Source organism: Mesocricetus auratus, unplaced genomic scaffold, assembly GCF_017639785.1.
Source record: "Mesocricetus auratus isolate SY011 unplaced genomic scaffold, BCM_Maur_2.0 Super-Scaffold_100003, whole genome shotgun sequence".
NCBI classification, from domain to species: domain Eukaryota; kingdom Metazoa; phylum Chordata; class Mammalia; order Rodentia; family Cricetidae; genus Mesocricetus; species Mesocricetus auratus.
In genome coordinates, this window is record NW_024429188.1 from 57,748,965 (window position 1) to 57,769,739 (window position 20,775).

General features: G+C 35.1%; 1 protein-coding gene across 3 annotated transcripts in view; it reads left to right on the forward strand.

Annotated features, from left to right (window-relative positions):
• Window positions 1-3,242: 3,242 nt before the first annotated feature.
• Znf711 (zinc finger protein 711) overlaps window positions 3,243-20,775 on the forward strand; it is a 29,854-nt gene continuing 12,321 nt past the window's right edge. The window contains exons 1-4 of one of the 3 annotated variants that reach the window (XM_013122733.3): window positions 4,350-4,660; window positions 5,299-5,417; window positions 6,933-7,037; window positions 14,417-14,959. In XM_013122733.3, the coding sequence (XP_012978187.1) occupies window positions 6,959-7,037; window positions 14,417-14,959 (622 nt within the window). In that variant the 5' untranslated portion in view covers window positions 4,350-4,660; window positions 5,299-5,417; window positions 6,933-6,958. Of the gene's footprint in view, window positions 3,535-4,349; window positions 4,661-5,298; window positions 5,418-6,932; window positions 7,038-14,416; window positions 14,960-20,775 lie in introns of those variants that run through there. The other 2 variants (XM_040744349.1, XM_013122732.3) reach the window with 2 other exon arrangements.

The window sequence follows — 20,775 nt, forward strand, 5'->3', positions numbered from 1 at the left end:
TACAGAGTATGTAAGTTGATATTCTATGAATGCAGGAAAAATAGCTTCCACTGAAGCTTTTGTTTGGGAGATCTCTTTTGAGATCCTGACTCAACTTAGAAATTTTTGTATTTAATATGTTTCCATCATTCACAGCTACTATTATCTTTGGAAGCTTTTGTGTACTTTCAGCATGAACACATTAGTCTTTGAAAGTCTCCTCTTTGTTAGAACAAAATGACAAACTCTCATCTTATTCATTTCCTATCTGAAACCTGGAGGTAGCCACTTCCCCCAAGGTTTCCTGGTCCTGTTTGTGGAGGATAGTATTTAGACTCTTAGTGTAATTTGTAGCTTTTATTCTAGGTTATTTCGAAGGAAACAGTATTATTCAATGTTAATTTAGTTCTATTATATTGTCACTTAAATATGTTCAAAATCAGAGCACTATGGAAATAAAATCTTTGTCTGTGTGTGTGTTTGTGTGTATGTATACAATTCAGAAAACAAAACAAAACAAAATCCCACTGAACTAACAGCATTAATTTAACATCACACATTATATTTTTGATGAAGCTAAATTGTAGCTCATACATGAATATGATTGTAGTGGCATATTGAATGTGGCTTGCCCTATTGTATGCTATGAGATGACTCACCCCAGCCATCACTCTAACCACCAAGATATTTGATTATGCACAGCACATCGAGTAGTACCATATAATTTACAAATGAAATCTGACTCTTGTTTCAAATCATCCCTGAACAATTAAAACACTATTATCTAGTGACAACATGTTTGTAAATAGAAATATAAATATGAATGTTGACAGGGAATGACAGTGTATATTTATAAAGTGTTCTTCTAGGTGACCCAGAATATGCTTATGTTCATTCATTTTGTATTATTCCATGGGAGTTGCCTAGGTTACAGTGAAAGCAAGAAGAGGAATACAGTTCATACATGAGATTCAGTTTAAAGAGAATATAGCTGATGAAACACTGTGACTGCAGAATCATTTAAGAAAAAAAAGGGACAGCAATATTTGGTTTCTAAATGTACCGTAGCAATTCACTATTAGTTAGTTGAGGTCACTGAGGAAGTCAGAGGGAGTGAATTGGACAATCTACAAATCAAATCATGCTATAAATTATAGAATTTATAGAACCTGATTAATATCATTGGCACTAAAATATCAACATATAAACAATATTTATTATTATTTAAAACATCACAAAAGCCTGTACTTTTTATTTCTTCTACATTAGGTAGCCAATTTCCTCCTTTAAATGATGATATTTTATGTTTTGATTTGATTCCATTTGAATTTTTTCTATTTCATTAAATTGGTTCATATGGAAGAGAAATGAGTCAGAAGAAAATTACAATGGGCTCACTTGCTGAAAGCTTCAAGTGAAGTAAGAATGGGGTGTAGATACTCAATTCTAGATATTCTTTGGCTTGCAAACCTGCTATTTTGAGATTTCATGACTAAACAGACACAAAAGAATTGCTTAGCATAGTGTTGTAGTAATGTAAGTAAGAAGAGATGTGAATCTGAATAAAGGATGATGTTAGAAATGGCCAAAGTTTGGTGATTTCTACAGATGTTAAGGAGATAGAATTCTTATGACATTTTCACTGACCAGATGTTTAAGGAAAAAGAACAGTGTGTGTGTGTGTGTGTGTGTGTGTGTGTGTGTGTGTGTGTCTGTCTGTCTGTCTGTCTGTCTACATAGACACCCCCACCAAATCAACCACACAAAACACTTCTTTTTAAAGTTTTTTTTTCTAAGTATTCAGTTGGAATTGTCACAGGAAAAAACTAGTAAGCAGTATTTGACAAATTATTAAGTACAGAAATATGTCACCATATACACTCATAAAAACACCTTTCTTCATCTAAGAAAGAAAATAGAAGTGTAAAGAAACGACAGCTAAAAGGGTGAAAAAAAATCATGGCTCACAGGCCAATTCTGGACAAGTAGCATTTTCATGTATATATTTGAAAGGGGATTTATATTTAAATGGTTAAAGAAGTACCCAAAAGAATGATTTCAAAACACAATGAATGGGGTAGAATTCAGATGTCAAAGTATATAAATTTCTAATAGAAAACAGCTTTGCTCACTGTGTACAAATTATGGATGCTTTGCGCTATAGGGGGAGAGTTGAGTAGTTGTGATCCAGACTTTACAGAAATGTTTCCTTGGTTTGGATATGTAGTTCAGCAATAGAGTGCTTGCTTAGATTGTGTGAGGTATTGGGTTTCATTGCCAGCACCATGGGAAAATATTTATTAATATTTATTTTCAAAAGTAAAATATCTAGTACCTGGTACCTTTCAGGGAAAGACTATTACTTCCTGGCCAAATAGTACTTAGAGTGCAATATCTTTCTAGACATCTAAAAAAAATCTCTAGAGGTATATAGTTCTAAATACCTGGATAAATGATCATAATGGTATAGAACAATAACATCTTTTGTTTTTAAATATTCAGATTATTTATTTAATAATGATTTAATCTTTCCTCCTCCACAAAGGACATGTCTTCTCCCTGATTAAATAGTGTTATAGATTTTGAATGAACATATAATTAAGGCTTAAATCCCAAACGTAAGGCATGTTAAAAGTACAACCTGGTACATATCTCCTCTCCTATCTCATTTCATCACCTTTTCTTGCATACCCGTCGAATTTTCAACATTTCTACAGACAGAAGTTAAAAGTGTCACAATCGGAAATTATTTAGTTCATTTCATTTTGTTCTCTTGTCTACCTTTTTCTTCCATTTTTAAGACTGTGTTTTTACTGCTTTACTTTCTTCTCCAAATTATCTTCATTATAAAAGGGATAGAGTGGAGAATAGAGGGAACCTTCAAAAACATATATAGGTTTTATTGGTGGAGAGGTAATGTTTAATTTGTCAGGTCCTCCAGGGTCAACTGTATGCACACACACACACACACACACACACACACACACACACACACACACACACTTTTTAAATGGCAAGCAACACCGACTGGACGTTCAGCGAGTGGGTCATGCTGCTTTTCCCTCCTTCTCCTCATCTCACTCGGGAAACCTAGAAAACAAAAATCTTCCCACGGAAACTCCTCAGGGACGTCCCAAGATCCGAGCTTGCGCACTCGGACTCCTCCCCCTCGGCAGCGGAGCCTTCGCGGCGAGTCCGCGGGGTCTCCGAGCACAAACCCAGCGCGGGCTCCACGGTCGGCGTCGCGTGCGCGCGCGCGCGTGCGCGCCTCCCCCCGTCCCCCCACGCTTGGCCCCCTACCCTGCAGCAAGGGTTGCGTGACGTAATGCAACCTCAGCATGTAGGAGCGGTATAAAGCAGGACGGGGCGGCGCGCCTCCCAGACGCAGAGTAGCCTGTGATTGGCTCGGGCCGCGGAACCTCGGAAACCCGAAAGCTAGGACCTTCCAGGTCTACGGCTGCCGCCCCCCGCGGCAGTTGAGAGCGCGGCCTCAGTCTGCCTGGCAGCGGCGAAGGCGGTGGCGGTGGCGGCGGAGGTCGGCGGCGGCGGTGACAGGTAAGGGGACTCCCGAGGAGAAAGTCGCGAGCGCCGGCTCTGCCACGCTCAGCGTGTCTCCGGGAGGGGAGAGGCTCCCACCCAGCGTCTCGGGGAGGGCGAAAGGAACAATGGAAGTGGCGTCTAGTCCCCGAGCTTTACCCCAGCCGCCCGTGTCCCGGCTTCTTCCGCCGCCGCCATCCGAGGCCGGGGAAACGTTGGCAAGTGAGGGTCCCCACCGCAGCCGGTCCCCTCCTCTCCTCGGCCGGAGCCCCCTCCCCCTCCCTCGGGAAGCTAGAGCCGTCGTTTTGGCCGTCGGTGCTTTAGGGTGACAGGAAAATGGCGGAAAACAAAACGGTGGAGAGTGCGGCGTCCCCTTGGCATTTTGTCTCAGCGACCCCCCCCACCTCCATGATCCTCTCGCCCGCGCCCCGTGTCGCTGTGCTCGCCCGCCTGCTCGCCCGCCCGCCCGCGGCGGCGGCGGCGGCGGCTCGGAGTCCCAGGCACGGCACGCCCGAGGGCTAGCGGGCTTGGCCAGTCAAGTGGCCCGGGGCTGGGCGTGGGAGGGAGCAACGATCCGGAGCCGTCAGAGCCCGGCTGCGTGTGTGGTGTGTGTGGGGGGGGTGCCGTGTGCGGCAGCCGTCGCCCCGGCTCCGACACCACCATTTTGCTTGGCGGCGGGCTCCCACGTACGGCGGGGCCGCGGGAGCGAGGGGCGGCGAGCGGCTGGGAGGCGCGGGGGTGGGGGCAGCGCCGGTGACCGCTGCGCCGCGGGAGAGCAGGGAGGGCGCCGCGGGGGACGCCTCCTCGGTCGGCTCGGTCTCGCCTCTCCGCTGCGAAGGCTCTCTTGTTCTCGTTCGCTTGAACATCGGTTCGCCTGGGAGACATCGGAGAGGGCACGTGTGTGCGTTCGGCTGGAAATGATTGAAACTTGGCACGGTCGTGGGAAAGGGAGACTTCTGCGGGAAGAGTGCTGCGTCCAAAGCTGCAATATTGCTACTTGCCAGGGCTCCTTTGTCTATCTCTGCAAATACTACTTTCCCATTCTCTTGCTCAGCCGCCTTACCATTTCTCTTCAGCCCCTCGCCCTGTTGACATCGCGGAGAAGCCTGCTCCTTGACGAGCTGCTTAGAGGAGACAGATGAGAGTAAAATCTGATTTTTGTGTTTTCTGTTTCCAGTGCATTGGTAGAAAGATGTGTACTTGAGGCATAGTTGCGTGGTTTATCTCGGTTCGATAAGCGTGTGTGGTACACTCTTGAGAAGACTGAGAAGCGTAGCTACCTATTGGTTATTAAATGCCATACTGCTGTTCCCTGACATTATTTGGTATTGACCTATTGAAACTTTATATATCTGAAGAAGTATTGCATTTTATGTCTTTGCTATCTATGCAGTGTGATACTTTCATAATATTTGCCCTGAATATTGTAATTTTCACACTTCATGGAGTGCTAGAGTAGATTTTTCTGTATGGATTTGGCAAAGATACACCTTGTCCTTGGTTGTTCTTTACTGTCCAAATGAAGGTGTTTTAGATATATGACGTGAAGAAGGTTTGGCTTAAGCAGTCGAATTCTAAATGTCATATTTTCAGGTTGTGTAGTTTTGGGGGTGGGGGTTCTCGTGGTGGCATCCCTCTTCTCTTTAGATAAACACAGATTTGAGCACCTGAGCTTTTGCAACCTTACCTTTCAAGTTGAAGAGTAGAGAAAAACATTCTTAAGTTGTGTAAGAGATTTGGTTAAAAATGCCTTTAAGTATCTAATTTGTATTTTTATAATAGGTAAAGGACATTTTCCCAAAGAAAATGCATTGTTTTGAAGGAAAAAATAAGAAAATTTTCAAAATTCACTTTACAATTTGTAAGGAAATCTACAGTTTCTTCAACCCACTTGTGTAAAGGTGATTAACAATTAACTTATTCTTTTCTTTAGTAATTATACAAATTTAAACCATAGAATGACTTTTGTAATTGTTGTCTTAGCTACCTGATAAAGAAAGCAAATGATAAAATTGAAGTCCACATAGTATATTTTTAGGTGTCAATGTAAATCCTTATGGCATTTTTACTTAAATGTGTGTAAATACAGATAATTGATGGTGGTGAACTCCATTGGCCCTTTGTCCTTATCTTGGATGACAGTAAGACAAAAAATACTAATTTGAAAGAAAGGCAAAACATACTTAAGAAGTCCTCCCAAATATTTAATTTTGTTCCAACATAATTTACCTAATCATTTTGTACATGGAAATAATTATCCACTGATATAGAATATTATTGTGTACAAAGTATACAATTCAGGTGTTTAAATAGGAGTTTTTCTTCAAGATTCTTCTGCCTGTTGGGTAGCTATAGAGCTTTACAGGAGGTGAAAAAAGCTTAGCCATACCCCAGTACTTATTTTGTTTGTGTGGAATCGTCCTAAAATTTTCATTAAGGACGTAACCCTTGTGTGATATGGCTCAATTTAACAAACACTTCTGAGTGAAACTAACATAAATACCCTTTAAAATTTACGCAATGTTGGTTGCTTGGTTAGAATCTTTTGTTGCTGGTGTAATGCACATATTGCAATTATAAGTAATATATTGAGTGACAACATCTGACTTTCTGTCCCATATTGTCAGATTGTCTTAACATGGGAGATCAAACAGGTTGAGCTATTGCTTTAAAAACTTCCATAGACTAGCTTGCTTTTATTAATCATTACTGGAAAGTATCAGTTGTACAATCGCAAGCAAATGATATGCTGAAAGAAACAATGCGAAATGTTTGTGTGTGATTGGTCTTATCTTTACCATATTTAGGAAGCAGTCATGTTTCATGATTTCCTCAAAACTGTGAGACAAGAAAATGTGGTAGAGTGAGGCCAGAAGTCCTTATTGGTTCAAAGAAATCTGGGGAAACTTGTGATAGAACATTTTGCATTATAAGTAGAGCCCCAGGAGCCAGAGGTGAATGTAATATCTGCAGAGCTCCGCTGCAGGGCTGATCTGGGTCTGGAAGAAATGGATGAGAGCTACTGGATGAAATTCACTAACACTAGACATCTGAGTCCTCTAGTAATGTATAAACATCCCCATTATTAATCTGTCGTCATTCATTTTATTTATTACGTATATTTGCCTGGACCTCAGTCTTGCAGTTTTGTTCTTTTGCTGGTTTTTATCACGTTCTGATGGCTCATCACCGTAGGTGTACTTCATTTTCCGTCATCTTGGCTTTGCGTCCACCTGCCTCTTCTATGTGTGGTCCTCACAGAAAGCATCTAAGCAGTTTGGGGGTTTTCTTTTCTCTTGTAATGAGCTTTGCATACTGGTTGTAAGGCATATTTTCTGTTTTATTTCTCTCAATACAATATCACTGATTTGGAGATAAATGTATTTAAACTCCTTTTCAAACCATTTATTTTACAGATATTTGTGAATGAACTTTGCTAAGGATGGATTCAGGCGGTGGAAGTCTTGGATTGCACACTTCAGACGCTAGAATGGCCCATACCATGATTATGCAGGATTTTGGTAAAGCATTTTCTTTGTTGTACTTCATGATTGTAAAGTAGAATATATTAAAAATGAACATGGAAGTAGAATTACATTGAAATATTCCTTTACTGGGAAAATAAAATTGTACAGCTTATTTTCTTAAAGGCAAATATAAACAGTATATTTAAAATCATATAGTTTGTAAGAAGTTTGAAATAAACTTGGGATATAAAGATAATATTTTGCTAGAAATTAAAAACTCACTATGCATACTGCTTAATTGCATCATATTGTGATAGTATATATTAGTTTTCAGATGTAGAAAATGTTAAAGCTGCTGTCTAAAGTTGCATTGTTCATAAAGCTAGAAAGATTCACGTGTGTGTGTGTTTGTGTGTGTGCGCACACACACGCGCGAGTGTCTGTGCATGTGTACACACGTTTAGGCAACCACAGGCCCCCAAAGCAGTCATGGTTATGGGTGACTGGGAGCTGTCTGACATGGGTGCTTGGAACTGAACTCAGGTCCTCTAAGAGGGCCGCAAGCACTCTTAACCGCTGAGCAATTTTAAGAGCCAACCACCTTTCCCCTTTTTTTCCTAATAAAAGATTCCTTACTTCTATGTCCATTTTTCTTCAGTAGCCTTAAATTTTGATAAATATGTTAAGACTACATTGTCTAGAAAGAAAGTAAATTTTGGGACAGTTGGTCTGAATTTTAGAGGAGATAGTGATATTCAAATTAAAAGAGGCAAGGATGGAATTTTAAGGATTGAAGATGAAATAGGAATAAAAGTAGAAAACATAAATGATAAATGGTTGTAAGAAGGACACGGGACCCATAGGGCCATGTGTAATTGATGAAACTGAAATCAGTGATGGAGGGCTAGAACTGGGGATACTTTGCTTGAATAAGAAAATGCTAGCACTATTCTAAGTGTGGTTTAATATGTCATTTGCTGCCCTATTTTAAAGTCCATAGTATTAAGAATTAGAGGAACTGTATTCTAGTCTTGACAGTGATGTTATCTAGATTATAAACTTGGCTGGATTACTGATCTACTTTTATAATGAGGAGACTGAGGGTCTCTTGAGTTCTGTGATTCTTTGACATTTGTCTGACCGGGTACATCAAGGTTGAATTCAGTAAGGACTGAGATGATTGTTAAAGTGATATATAAAGGAGTCATAGATGTGTTCTTCTAAAAGATGAGTGTGCTTTGTTATTTATTGGTGATTTAGAAATGATTTGGGGTGGGTATGAAAGTACAAGAATTGTGATAGTAAATCTTGGTTGGCGACTTGATTGGTTTGAGAGGATTTTAAAAAGTTATTAAAGCACATGTTTGGGCGTGTCTATTAGGGTGTTTTTGATAAAGGATTCAATAGGAGAAAAGATTCACTTGACACAATGGGCATCACCATCCAACAGACTATGGGCCTAGATGCAATAAAATAGGAAGACTGTAGAGTGCTCGCAACCACAGGCATAATCTCCTTCTGCTTCCCTTTCTCCATGAGGTTAGCTGCTATTCTCTACTACATGCTCCCTGACATGACATTCAGCATCTCCCATTGCAGTCTCATAGCAATAGAAACAGGCTGAACTCTCTGAAACAGTGAGCCAAAATGAGTCTTTTTAAATTAGCCTCTCATGTTTAAATCACAGTAATGAAAAAAGTGACACGGGAAGAACTACGGGTGAAATGTCGCAAAGTGAATGATGATAGGGAGATTTTATTTTTGTCCTTAAAATTCTTGGCTGGACAGTTTATAAGCTTTAAAATGCTAAAACCACTTATGTTTCAATTCAGGTTTTAGACTAAAGGGATACTTGAATTTCAATATACTAAACACATTTTTATTTTAAATGTCACCTTTGTAGCCTCAGTATCTTGAGGTTTTCCTATGTGTGATATTTTATTCACTTTCAGTTGCTTTAGAAATAGGAGCTACATATTGGATTACTTTTATACAAATATTACTTTCTTTTTCATTAAGATGTGTCATATGCCATACTTTTCATCCACTTTCAGTTTATTTTTTAAGTAGTTATTTTTATTTGTATGTATATGTATGTATGTATGTATGTACGCATGTATGCCATGTGTATGTTGGTACCTGTGAAAGTCAGAAGAGGGTATCAGGTCCTTTGGAGCTGGTGTTACAGGCAGTTATATGCCATCTGGAATGGGTGCCGAGACTGAACTCAGGCCCCAAGGAAGAGCAGCGGGAATTCTTAACTGCTGAGCTATGTCTTCAGACCCTATTTTAAACTTTATAATTCCGTATTTTAATACAATTAGAGAATTATGCAGTGATCACTGGTCTAATTTTCAGACATTTGTTATCCTAAAATTATAATCTCAACATTGTAAATACATATAAAAATGAAATAGAGTCCCTCATACTTAGTTAGCAGCTACTGCCTATTCTTTCTCCACCAGTATTTGGTAACCAGTAATTCAATTTATGGATTCAGCTATTTTGAAAAATTCCTCTAAATACAATCATATAATATATGGCTTTTCGTGCGTGCATTGCTTTAACTCATTTTCATGTGCTATTTATGTTACTGTACACATCAACACATAATTCCTCTTTCATCACCAAATGATATAGTATAGATGACCACATTATGACTGAAAGAAAAGTTTTCATTTGGTATGTTCTGTGTTATTTAAGGAAGGAGCAAGAAAATGGGAAAGTTTGAGAACTACTTCTAATTTTAGTTGGCATTGTCATAGTTATTTAAAGGCTTCTCTAAAGTGAATTAATGAAGTAAATATTTTCATATAAGAAAAAAGTAGAGAGCTACTGTTTTTTGGTTATATATATATATATATTCATGGTTCAACTGTTTTTGAAATGATTTTTTAAATTCCATTTTCATGATCTCTTAAGTTGAAGTGGGTAAATCAGTCACAACTGAATTTTTATATTATTGTAATGTTGTTATTATTATAGTGAAATCAAAAAATTGCTGGAGTAATATTTAGTCATTTATGGATTTATGGTTTGTGATGGTACTGTCCTAAAATATGTTGGATTTCCATTTGTCCTTAGTAAATAGATTTTGAAATTTTTGAAGTCATACAGCCATGTAAATAAACTCTGTGTAACCAGGTCTCCAAATTCTGCAAGGTTCTCATTTGAGACTATAGGATGAATGTTGTATAGAAACTAGGAAGAACTAATTTATGAGTTATTAGATCAATTTCTTTTGAAGGCTGTTTAAGATTTAAAGTTTTACAATAGCATGTTATATATTTTGTTGACGTTTGAGTACAGTGATTTTCCTTACAGTCAGTGGCATTGAGTTTAATAATTGTTTAAGATTTTAGTGTTACGAAGATAAGTATTGCTTTGAAACTGAAATAACAAAAAAGGCCATAGATACGGGTCAAAGACAGATTAAGTTTTTTTTTTTTGCTGTCACTCTGATGGTGTGCCAGATAACCTTTGAACAAATTCTTATAACATGGAAAATACTTTGTCAGAATTTACTATTTATTGTTATATATTTGTCATCGGTTCACATTTGAGAGATGACTGTTAATCATTTGTAATTTTTTTAAACTAGTAAGATAAATTCTTCATGCCATCAGGTTATCCTGAATAAATTTTTGAAATAATATTTAAATGAGTTTCTGTGATAGGTCTTTTAATTCTTAAAATATTACTGCAGCAATGCCCTATTTGCTTAATTTTATTAGTGACTCTTTTAAAACTTATCTAGGACAAGAAACAAAACTTTTCCTCCTAGGATGGTGGAAGAAGAAGAAAATAATACTACAGCCTCAAGTCAAAGAATGAATATAGTTAACCTCTTTAAAATATAGTTTTGGGAGGCTAGTGAGATGGTTTAGAGGGTGAAGTACTTGCCATGAAAGCCTAACAATAACCTGACTTCCCATATTTTATATGCACAAAAATAATAACAATTTTAAAGAAAAATGTATCTTCTTCATGTATAAAATGGAGATAACACACTTATATTGAGAATTAAATGAGATCATATGTATGTGTGTATATGCTCTGTCTCTCACACACATGTAGTATAAGACTGCTTGACGCGTTATTAGTGCAGAATATGTGTATCTGAATAAACGGCATTTTAAAGGAAGTACAGCTCACGTATCACTGAGTAAATGAATGTGTTTTGAAATTTAATGAAATGAAACAGGTGAACTGATAAGAGTAAAATTATGAACCTTTTTTGTATGAGGAAGTTTGACATTGTTCTTGGTACAGGCTTTTAAAAGTCATTTGGTTCAGGTTAAAGGATTAAAATCAGGGTAAAAAAGTATATTTAGATTCATTTTGGTTTAGGTTTGATTTTTTTACCTACTTTAGGCTAGGTGAACTTGGAATCACTTCTTTTGTTTTCTTAGAATCAGCTGAACCAGGTTAATCTGAGCCTAGGACAGCACTAGCATTATTCTATCCTTCCATCTTTTCCCACTATCTAATCATAAATCAAAGTAATTTCCAATAATACTCTGAAATAATTAGTATTTCCTGAATATTAAATTATTGATTTCTAAAAACATTTTATGAAATTGTAATCATAGCATCTACATATAGAGAATCCCATTATTATGAATTTAATAGATTTAATATTTAATTTTCTTTGCTAAAGCTATCATTTCCAGTCTGGATAAATGTAGTATTTGAAACCCTAGTCTGTCTTCACCTATTAATTTTCTGGAGTAATAAATTACAAAAGGTAGTTTTTAAATACATATTATGTTTATCTTTTTTGTAGGGTTGTGGTTATGCTCTTTTTTCTCTTATTTTTGAGATTATAATTATTTCATTTCTCACTTCTCTTTCTTCGCTCCACACCCTCTCCTACATCCCTCATTTCTGTCATTCAAGTTCTTTTTTCCCTGATGTATATTCATAAATATTTTTCATACATATATATTCCTAAATACAGCCTGCTCAGTATATAATGTTACTTTTATATATGTTTTCAGGGCTCATTGTTTGGTATTGGATAACCAATAAGTGTGCTCTTCCCTAAGGAAAACCACTTCTCCCACTCTGAACATTGCTTAGTTGGAGGTAGCTCCTTGTGTAGGGTTGGAGGCCTTTTGTTTATTTTTGCATGTCTGTTGTTATGTTCCTTTGGTGTAATTTAAGATTTAGGTGAAAATTGAAGAATGTAGAGAAGGAGTTAGAATAGCTGAAAGGGAGGATGGGTGTGTTGGCGTGTGCTTGTAATTCCAGAACTCCTGAAGCAGAGTCAGGGCAGTCATGAGTTCCAGGTCACCCTTGTCTACATAGGCAGTTTGAGGACAGCTTGAATTGTGTGAGGTTCTATTTCAAAAATTAGTACAATAATGATAATGACCCAAGACATCTGCTGAAAAAAATCCGTTTTCGTTTCATTCTTAGCTTTCTGTCGTTTATGCTAGAAACTGTTTTCCAGCTTTAACTAACATCCTGAGGAATTGATTATAGTGAGCATTGTATACCTCTAGTAGAGTCTGACTTTATATTCTTTCAGGTTGTACTTTTTAAGAAAGTTATCATTATGTTAAAAAGGCTACATACTGAATCATTTCATATAGATACTGCATTATAAGTAGACCCACAAACTTTTAATTAGTTTACTGTACCACCTCACGGTGGCAGAACTTCAAAATCCTCATGGCGTTTATTTCTCTTACAGTATTTACAATGGAGGTGGGAGTTGTGCTCACTCTGCTTCTCAAGAGAAAAACTAAAGTTTTCTCTCTCTTGCAAACTTACTAATATTATCAAGCTAAATCTTAATCTGAGTTAAGATTCTTTTCTCCTAAATCAGGTGTTAAAAGATTTTAACATTTTGGCTACAGTAATTCCTTTAAGTTAAAAGAATTTCTTGGGACTTCTATGGTTATATGTTTTGTGGCAGAATGCTGTATTAACTAATAGCAGTATCGGTTTGTGTTTCTTATTTTGCTTTCAGTTTTTCAAAAACTGTATGGTCATGGGAAGTAGGAAAAATTAGTATAATGAGGTCTTACATGATTTTTTATTCATCTTCCCCCAATGCTGGTACCCTGTTTCACAGTAGTACAGTACCAAATCCAGAAAATTAAAGTTTGGGTAATTCCTGTTATCTAAAACTGTATACCTTGTTATTTTTCTATTGTTTGGCTATAAGTTTGTTCATGAATTTTTAACTTACTACTTTTACCTTTTTAAAATAATTTCACATATGTGTCCCTTACATTCTGGCTACTCTCGCCTCCTGCTTCCTACCACCCCTGTTCACTCTTCTCCCCAGCTTATTTATTTCTCATGTCGTGTCTATTCATTTCACTTTGTGACCCACCAAGATTATCCAGGGCCATCATGTGATGTGGTGTAAAGCTATCTTTGGAGCCTGGTGGGCTCAGCAGAGGTTACACAAGTCAGGATAGTTATTTCCCTGTCTCCCATATAACTAATAGTTCACAGTAAAGGATAGATCCCCTTTAGCCCTTTTCCTTTCTATGACTGATTGTTGTTAGGGCCGGTCTTGTGGGGGTCAAATGCTACAGTTATGTGAGTTAAGGATTATAATACTCTTGGGAAGGCCGTCTGTAACTATTCACCTTATCTTTAGTTCTTACATACATCTTTAACTCTCCTACTTCCTCTTCTTTAGTGTTCTCTTAACCTTTGAAGGGGTGATTTAAGAAAATTGTTTAAAGATGGATCCACATCTGTCATTTTGAGTAACAGGTCTAAGTCAGAATAAATTTTTGGAGATTTATTCTGGTTGTTGGTTGTATCAGTACCTTATTCCTCTTTATGACTAAGTATTAGTCTGTGATAAGGATGTGCCAGGGTTCATTTAACCAATCATTTATCTGCTGATGAATTGATATTTGGAAAGTGTTTATATTTTTGCTGTTATGAATAATAGCTGCTATGAACTATTATAAACATTTAAGTATAGTTTCTATGTAAACATGTTTTACATTTTCTGGGGAGAAATGTCCTAGAATGCAATTATTGCTTTGTATAGAAAATGAATGTTTAGTTTTGTCAGAAACTGCCAAACTATTTCTCTGAATGGCTGTTAACATTTTACATTTCCCCAAACATATAAAAGATACATTTCTTTGTTTTTCTTATTTTAGTTATGTTAATTACAGTGTAGTGATGCCTTATTATGACTTTTTTGCTTTTAAATAGCAATAAATTATTTTTAAGAGCATAAGTTAGATTTTTTTTGCTTTTTTAACACAGATTTCTAACCCAATTCCTAATTAGTGATTTTTATTATAGTTAAAATATCAACAAAGCTTTTTAAATTATATATGTATTTATCAATATACCTAATACAAAACTCTTTTATAGTAGATATTTGTTAAATATAATATTTTATTAATAAAATAACTTTACCCTTTTTTGAATAATTGTTTGTATTGTAGTGGCTGGAATGGCTGGTACTGCACATATCGATGGAGACCATATTGTTGTTTCAGTTCCTGAAGCTGTATTAGTTTCTGATGTTGTCACAGATGATGGGATAACTCTTGATCATGGCCTTGCAGCTGAAGTTGTTCATGGGCCTGATATTATTACAGAGACTGATGTAGTAACAGAAGGTGTGATTGTCCCTGAAGCTGTACTTGAAGCTGATGTTGCCATTGAAGAAGATTTAGAGGAAGATGATGGGGATCATATCTTGACTTCTGAACTAATTACAGAAACCGTTAGGGTACCAGAGCAAGTTTTTGTGGCTGATCTTGTTACTGGTCCTGATGGACATTTGGGACATGTGGTCCAAGATTGTGTTTCAGGTGTTGACTCTCCCACAATGGTATCAGAAGAAGTTCTTGTAACTAATTCAGACACAGAAACTGTGATTCAAGCAGCTGGGGGTGTTCCTGGTTCTACTGTTACAATAAAAACTGAAGAAGATGATGATGAAGATGTCAAGAGCCCTTCTGAAGACTACTTAATGATATCTTGTAAGTGACACATAAAGAAAGTTACTTCTGACATTATTTTCTATAATTTGGAAAGGCATTCTGGGATCAAGGATATATTTCATAAAAGCAGTAGAGCTTTTTGAGTTTACCTGTATTTTTAATATACTCTGAAAGTGCATACCAAAGTAAAATGAAATGTCTTAGAATAGAAATAATGTATTTCAAAGGATCAATAGAAACATTAACTGATACAAAATTTCAATGCTAAATATATGTATACATATATAAATTTCAAAATGAGTAAATTATGTTTTTACTGCTTTTAGAAACCAACAGACATTGGCATTGCCAATAAACTTTTACATAAGAATTTAAGCATAATGTGTTTATATAGAGTATATTAATTTATAATCAAAACAAACTTAGTTTGTGTCCTGCCTTTCTTTCTAGATTTATGTTCTATTTTGATTATATGTATTTATATGTGATATATGCAAAGCTATTTAATGCTTTTATTTCAGACTACTCTGTCTGAAGGAAGAAGGTAAAACTTTATTTTCATTTTGGGTGACAGATTTTCCAGATCAACCAACAAAGAAAGTTTAAAAAAAGCTCAGGGTGTGTTTTTGATGGTGTTTATAAAAGCAGGGAGTCCAGCCAGTAGAACGCTTGTCTTGACTGCACAAACTCCTATGTTCAGTCGCCAGAATACCCACATGCATGCGCATGCATGTACACAGGCCTGTGTAAAGAGTGGGTATGTTCTCTATGAATTTTGAAGGATTCATGCTACAAATATCAAAAACTAGTTAAAGACTTTTTAACTCTTCCTGGCAATAATTTTTCCTTTTAAAAATAAAAAATACAGAGAAGGGAATCACTATGTAGAATGTCTGTGTATGTGTGCCTGTGTGATTATAAGATGATTCTATGTTATGTATGTGTGTATGTATGTTTAGTGATTTTAAAACTAAAACCACAAACTGGGTTTAATTTTAAAGTATATTACGTTAACCTTTCTTTTGTAAGCAGTTTTTTGAGGCAGAGTCTCACACAGTGTAAGCTGGCCTCAAAGTTGTTAGGTACCCAAAACTAACCTTGAACTTCTGGTTCTATGAACTCTTGCTTCTATGCCAGCAGCACTGTTATTACAGGCATGTGTCATCGTGCTCAACCTGGAAGTAATTTGCCAGTAAATATTTACATTTCTTTAAGAGGATGGGGTGCACTACTAAGAAATTGTGGGCGTGTTATTGCTTATACTTACTGGGGCAACTCCTTATTTACATACTGCCTTGACACTAAACGTTGTAAGCATAGTAAAATTTATTAGTGTATCTATATTAAAATAAGTGCAATATACATTCAAAAGTTGTTAAGTAAGTTAAGCTAGCATTAAAGTGCTAGAAATCTTAGACATTATGTTTTATAGATAGTCATGACATATTATTTGCTTTCAAATATTTTTAAGGAAAAGACATTTCTAAGTCTGGTACTATGGTCTGTGCCTTTAATTTGGAAGTAGAGGCAGGAGGATCATCAAAAAGAGTAATATTTTAAGAATATCTTAGAATATTTTAAGCTAGAGTATTTTTCTTTTCTTTTTAAATAGTAAAATGGAATAAGCTAAAACAAAAAGTAGCACATTGGAGTTGGACAAGACAAACACACATAAGGAAAAGAGTGCAAGAGAAGGCAAAGGAATCAGAAATCCATTGTTTGCACACCCAGGAATCCATCATGCCAAGTGAAGAGATTTCAGTCCTTTCAGTCTAATCTAACTTAACTGAAAATTAAAGATAATATTGTATTATCGTCATGTTATTGAAACAACAGTGATTTAGTGGTAAGGTGAATTTAAGCTCGAGATCGATTACTTAATCATTTGTGAGAGAAACAGAAAGAGTTTAAAGTTTTTCTTTAGAACTTAATCATGTGATGTGAATAAGCCAGTCCAACAAAGACAACCAGTGCATGGGTTTTCCTTGTTTAGGGAATCTACAGTGGTGAGTGGACTACAGGAAATGAAATAAAAGGGAGAGTATGACGGATCTAGAAGCAGGAGGGAAAAGGGAGAAGAGGGCAGAAGAAATAAGTGATAGACGGTGTCAATAAGATCAAAGTACATTATATACATACATGGAAATGTCATAATAAAATAAATGTTTGTGCAAGTACTATATGTTTTAAAATTGTATTACATGAATTATGTATACACATACACAAACACTAAATAATTTTTTATTATCCATGCACTCTGATTTTTATCCCATAACCAAGTGCAGGGATTCTAGGCATGTTCTATTAATATTAAGTTCAATTTAGAATTTTTTTCCATAAAAATTTGTACAGACAAGTCATAGAAAATATGGAAGCTGTGACTACTCAGGATTTTCCCACTTTTATATTGTTTTTAATAGTCATAATATTCATATTTGAACTGTTTTCTCTTAATATTTTATTTTTCCTCGCTTCATCTTTTAAATCTTCATTTCATTACCTTTTGGTATCTGGTAGCTATTGAGTCTTTCAAGAATTATAGAATAAATTGTCTTTAAAAACTCCATTTTAAATCAAGAGGTCCTTTACTTTTTTGCCACAAAATATAGACATTCGAAAATATTCAAGGGCTGAAGTTGAAGGCTTCAAACAAACTCTAGCTTCCCTAAATATTCCTGTGAGAAAATCTTATCAAGTAGCTGGACTTTAGAAGTAAGATTTGGTTTTCTCTCATTTTGAGGTGCATCTGAATTGAATCCATGTTTAAAACAAACCTCACAACTTCTTTATCCTATCAGATGAATAATATTGTCCACTTGTGCTAAGTAACTTTGAAATTAATATACAGTAATTATGTTTGCCTAATGTTCCAGATGAACTCTTTTTAAAAAAGAATCTAATATATTTAAGACATGTATGGGTGATTATTTCCTGTGTGAAAAACTTCAATGTAATGAGGAATCTCCTATATAATGATGCACTAGTGTAAATAAGACTTTTACTTTTGAAATTGAATTCATATAGGAAAATGTCATTTAAATCTCACCAATTTTAAGAGTAAAAGAAAAATGTGTATAGCTTTGCAACATTAAAAATATAACTAGTTTAGTAAGATACATTTTATACTACAAAATTAATAATGTATTTAAATTATTGTTTGTTCATATGTTAACAGTAGAATTGCCATCACTCCAACCAATATTGAACATTTAATTATGCTAAAATTAAACCTAATAAGCTCTTGAAGTTATTCCTCACTTTATTCATTCCCAGGCAACAGTAAACTTGGTTCATAAATTTTGCTTATTCTATTTATATATTTCATGTAAATGAAATTGTATAATATGTGAACCATTCCTTTCTGGCTTAGGGTTTCTCAAAGGTCATCCATATCATAGCATTTATCATTGTGGAATTAGATTTTTATTACCAAATGATATTCCATTATACATATATACTAACTTAATTCACCCATCCATTATTGATGGACAGTTTGATAGCCTCTACTTCTTAACTATTATGAATAAGGGTTATAGGAAAAATGGGTACAGGTTTTTGTGATGGTAGATATTTTCATGTCTTTCGGATATATACTTAGTCATGGCATACTATTGAAATTCAAATGGGATTTTATTTTTCTGTTTTCTCTGCTTTATAAAAGAGATCATTTGTTCATTGTTTAATCACAAAGGAATATCAGTATATTGCATACTTATATAATAGCCACAGCATAATTTTTTGATGTACCATAACAGGGACAAACTCAAAACCTTTTGTGGCTTTAAAAAGGAGACTATCAATTTGGGGAGGAATGAAGTGGTCATGGTATATGACGCATGAGGGAAATGATGTAATTGTATTTTAATCATTTTTTTAAAATAAGTATTACACTGTATATTGTGGTAAAATGGAATTTTAATCAAATTGGGCCAGTGTTCTGCAAAAGAAAACTGAATATTTCCAGCCTTTTCAGTGCTGGCAAAACATGTATTTTACTATGTTTTTGTCTTTAATGCTAATAGAATTTTGTGGAGGTGTTATATTGCTCACTTAAAGTTGGTTTCATAAACAGTATGGTGTGTGCCTTAAAATAAGCCAAAAAAAACCCTTGACTCTTTTCAATATTTAATTTTGTCTATATTAAGAACAGTCACTGAAAGACAAGTGGTGGTACATTCCTATAATCTCAGTACTGGAGAGGCAAGGCAGGAAGTTTGTAAGGCCCAGGTTTACATGGGCTGTCTACATAGCTAGCAAACTTGGGTACGTAGAAGCAGTTCTGTATCCTAAAAATTATGTGAGAATGTATTTCTTAAGTCATTTTGTTTTCTAGTAAAACTTGGTTAATGTATTTTTGTAACTAAGAATATAGGATAAATATTAGGAAAGCTAGTGGCTAAACTCTTCCAAGTTCACACCACTTTTAAAAATAATTACCATTTATGAGCTAAAAATGCAAAACAAATTCAGTTGCATCATCCATTTCAAAATTATTCATTCTGAGATGCTTAATCTAAGCAGGAAACAATGGTATGTTAAGCATTCAAAGTTGAAGCTTTTTATAAAGTAGAAGTGAAATCACAAGGAATGCCAAAAGAAAAATGATAAGTGTATATCAACTATAATTTCAATATTTATAGCTAAAATTATGATACACAGTTTAGAACTAGCCAAAATATTTCATTACATGAATGTTACATTTGAATTATAATTTTAAATTAGTGTGTTCTAGAAGGAAATATGGTCACTTAATCCATTAATGTGTAATAATGACATATCTATCAAATGAGAGTATTTTATCATATTTAGGAATTTTCAAATATTCCATCCTCTGAAATTTGTATTTTAGACCTTTTAAAAAGTTTTCTATAAATCCCATTTTTAAATCCATGAATGACCAAGTGCTTATTCCTTAAAATTTAGCTTATAGTTTTAGTATTTCTATGACCTCATCATTTTATTTGATATTTATAAGAAAAAACTATTAAACAGACATTATATAGCTCATCATTAATTCATGGCATTGTAACCCCATAATTGCTTAAAAAATACAGCACTATGATTAGGATCTATAGTGGAATAGAAATATTTAGACCATTCTTGTGTTATTTGAGTGCTAGCTTTTCATTGACAATAGTATATTCCAAATTTCTAATAAAGTGGATTTATTTATATTTATACAAGGAGATAAAATAGCTTTTCAGTGTTAAAGTAATTTGTGAAGTGCATTCATTTTTTTCCATTTCATATAGACAAAACATTTTTCATGATATACCAAACTTGAAACTGAACTAGCAAAAATAAAGTTTTTGACTCATATAAGATCTGCCTGAATTTTTAAGAAGCATCAAGGTTATAGGTCTTTAATGTGTTTTATTGTATTTTTCATAGTTCTCAAACTGTTGGATATATTCAAGGGCTAAAGTTTTTTATGTTTTGTGTGTGGTATTCTGAAATACATAATGACCCAGTTTTGGTTTAGATTATGCTTTAGTTTTTATAGGAGCAGGATTGAAATACAATATTTGTAGAGAATATATTGAATATGAATTATGGTTGTTGTGAGATTATTAATAGAATATATATTTCATAGTTTTCATATTGATGTACATATAGTATCTTTTTCAGAAACTGTAGAACAGAATAAAATTGTATATTATATTGAAAATCTTTAGTAGTAGTCTCAAATATGGTCCCTTTGCTTTTCTATATGGCTTTTTTTCATATGTCCCAAAGCATCAGGTTTTTAACAAGGAAAAAGTAACATGCAGTTAAGTATCATCTTTGTTTCTTATTCTAAAACAAAGCATATATTTACACACATACAAAATTTTGTTTTGAAATTCTCTTCAAAT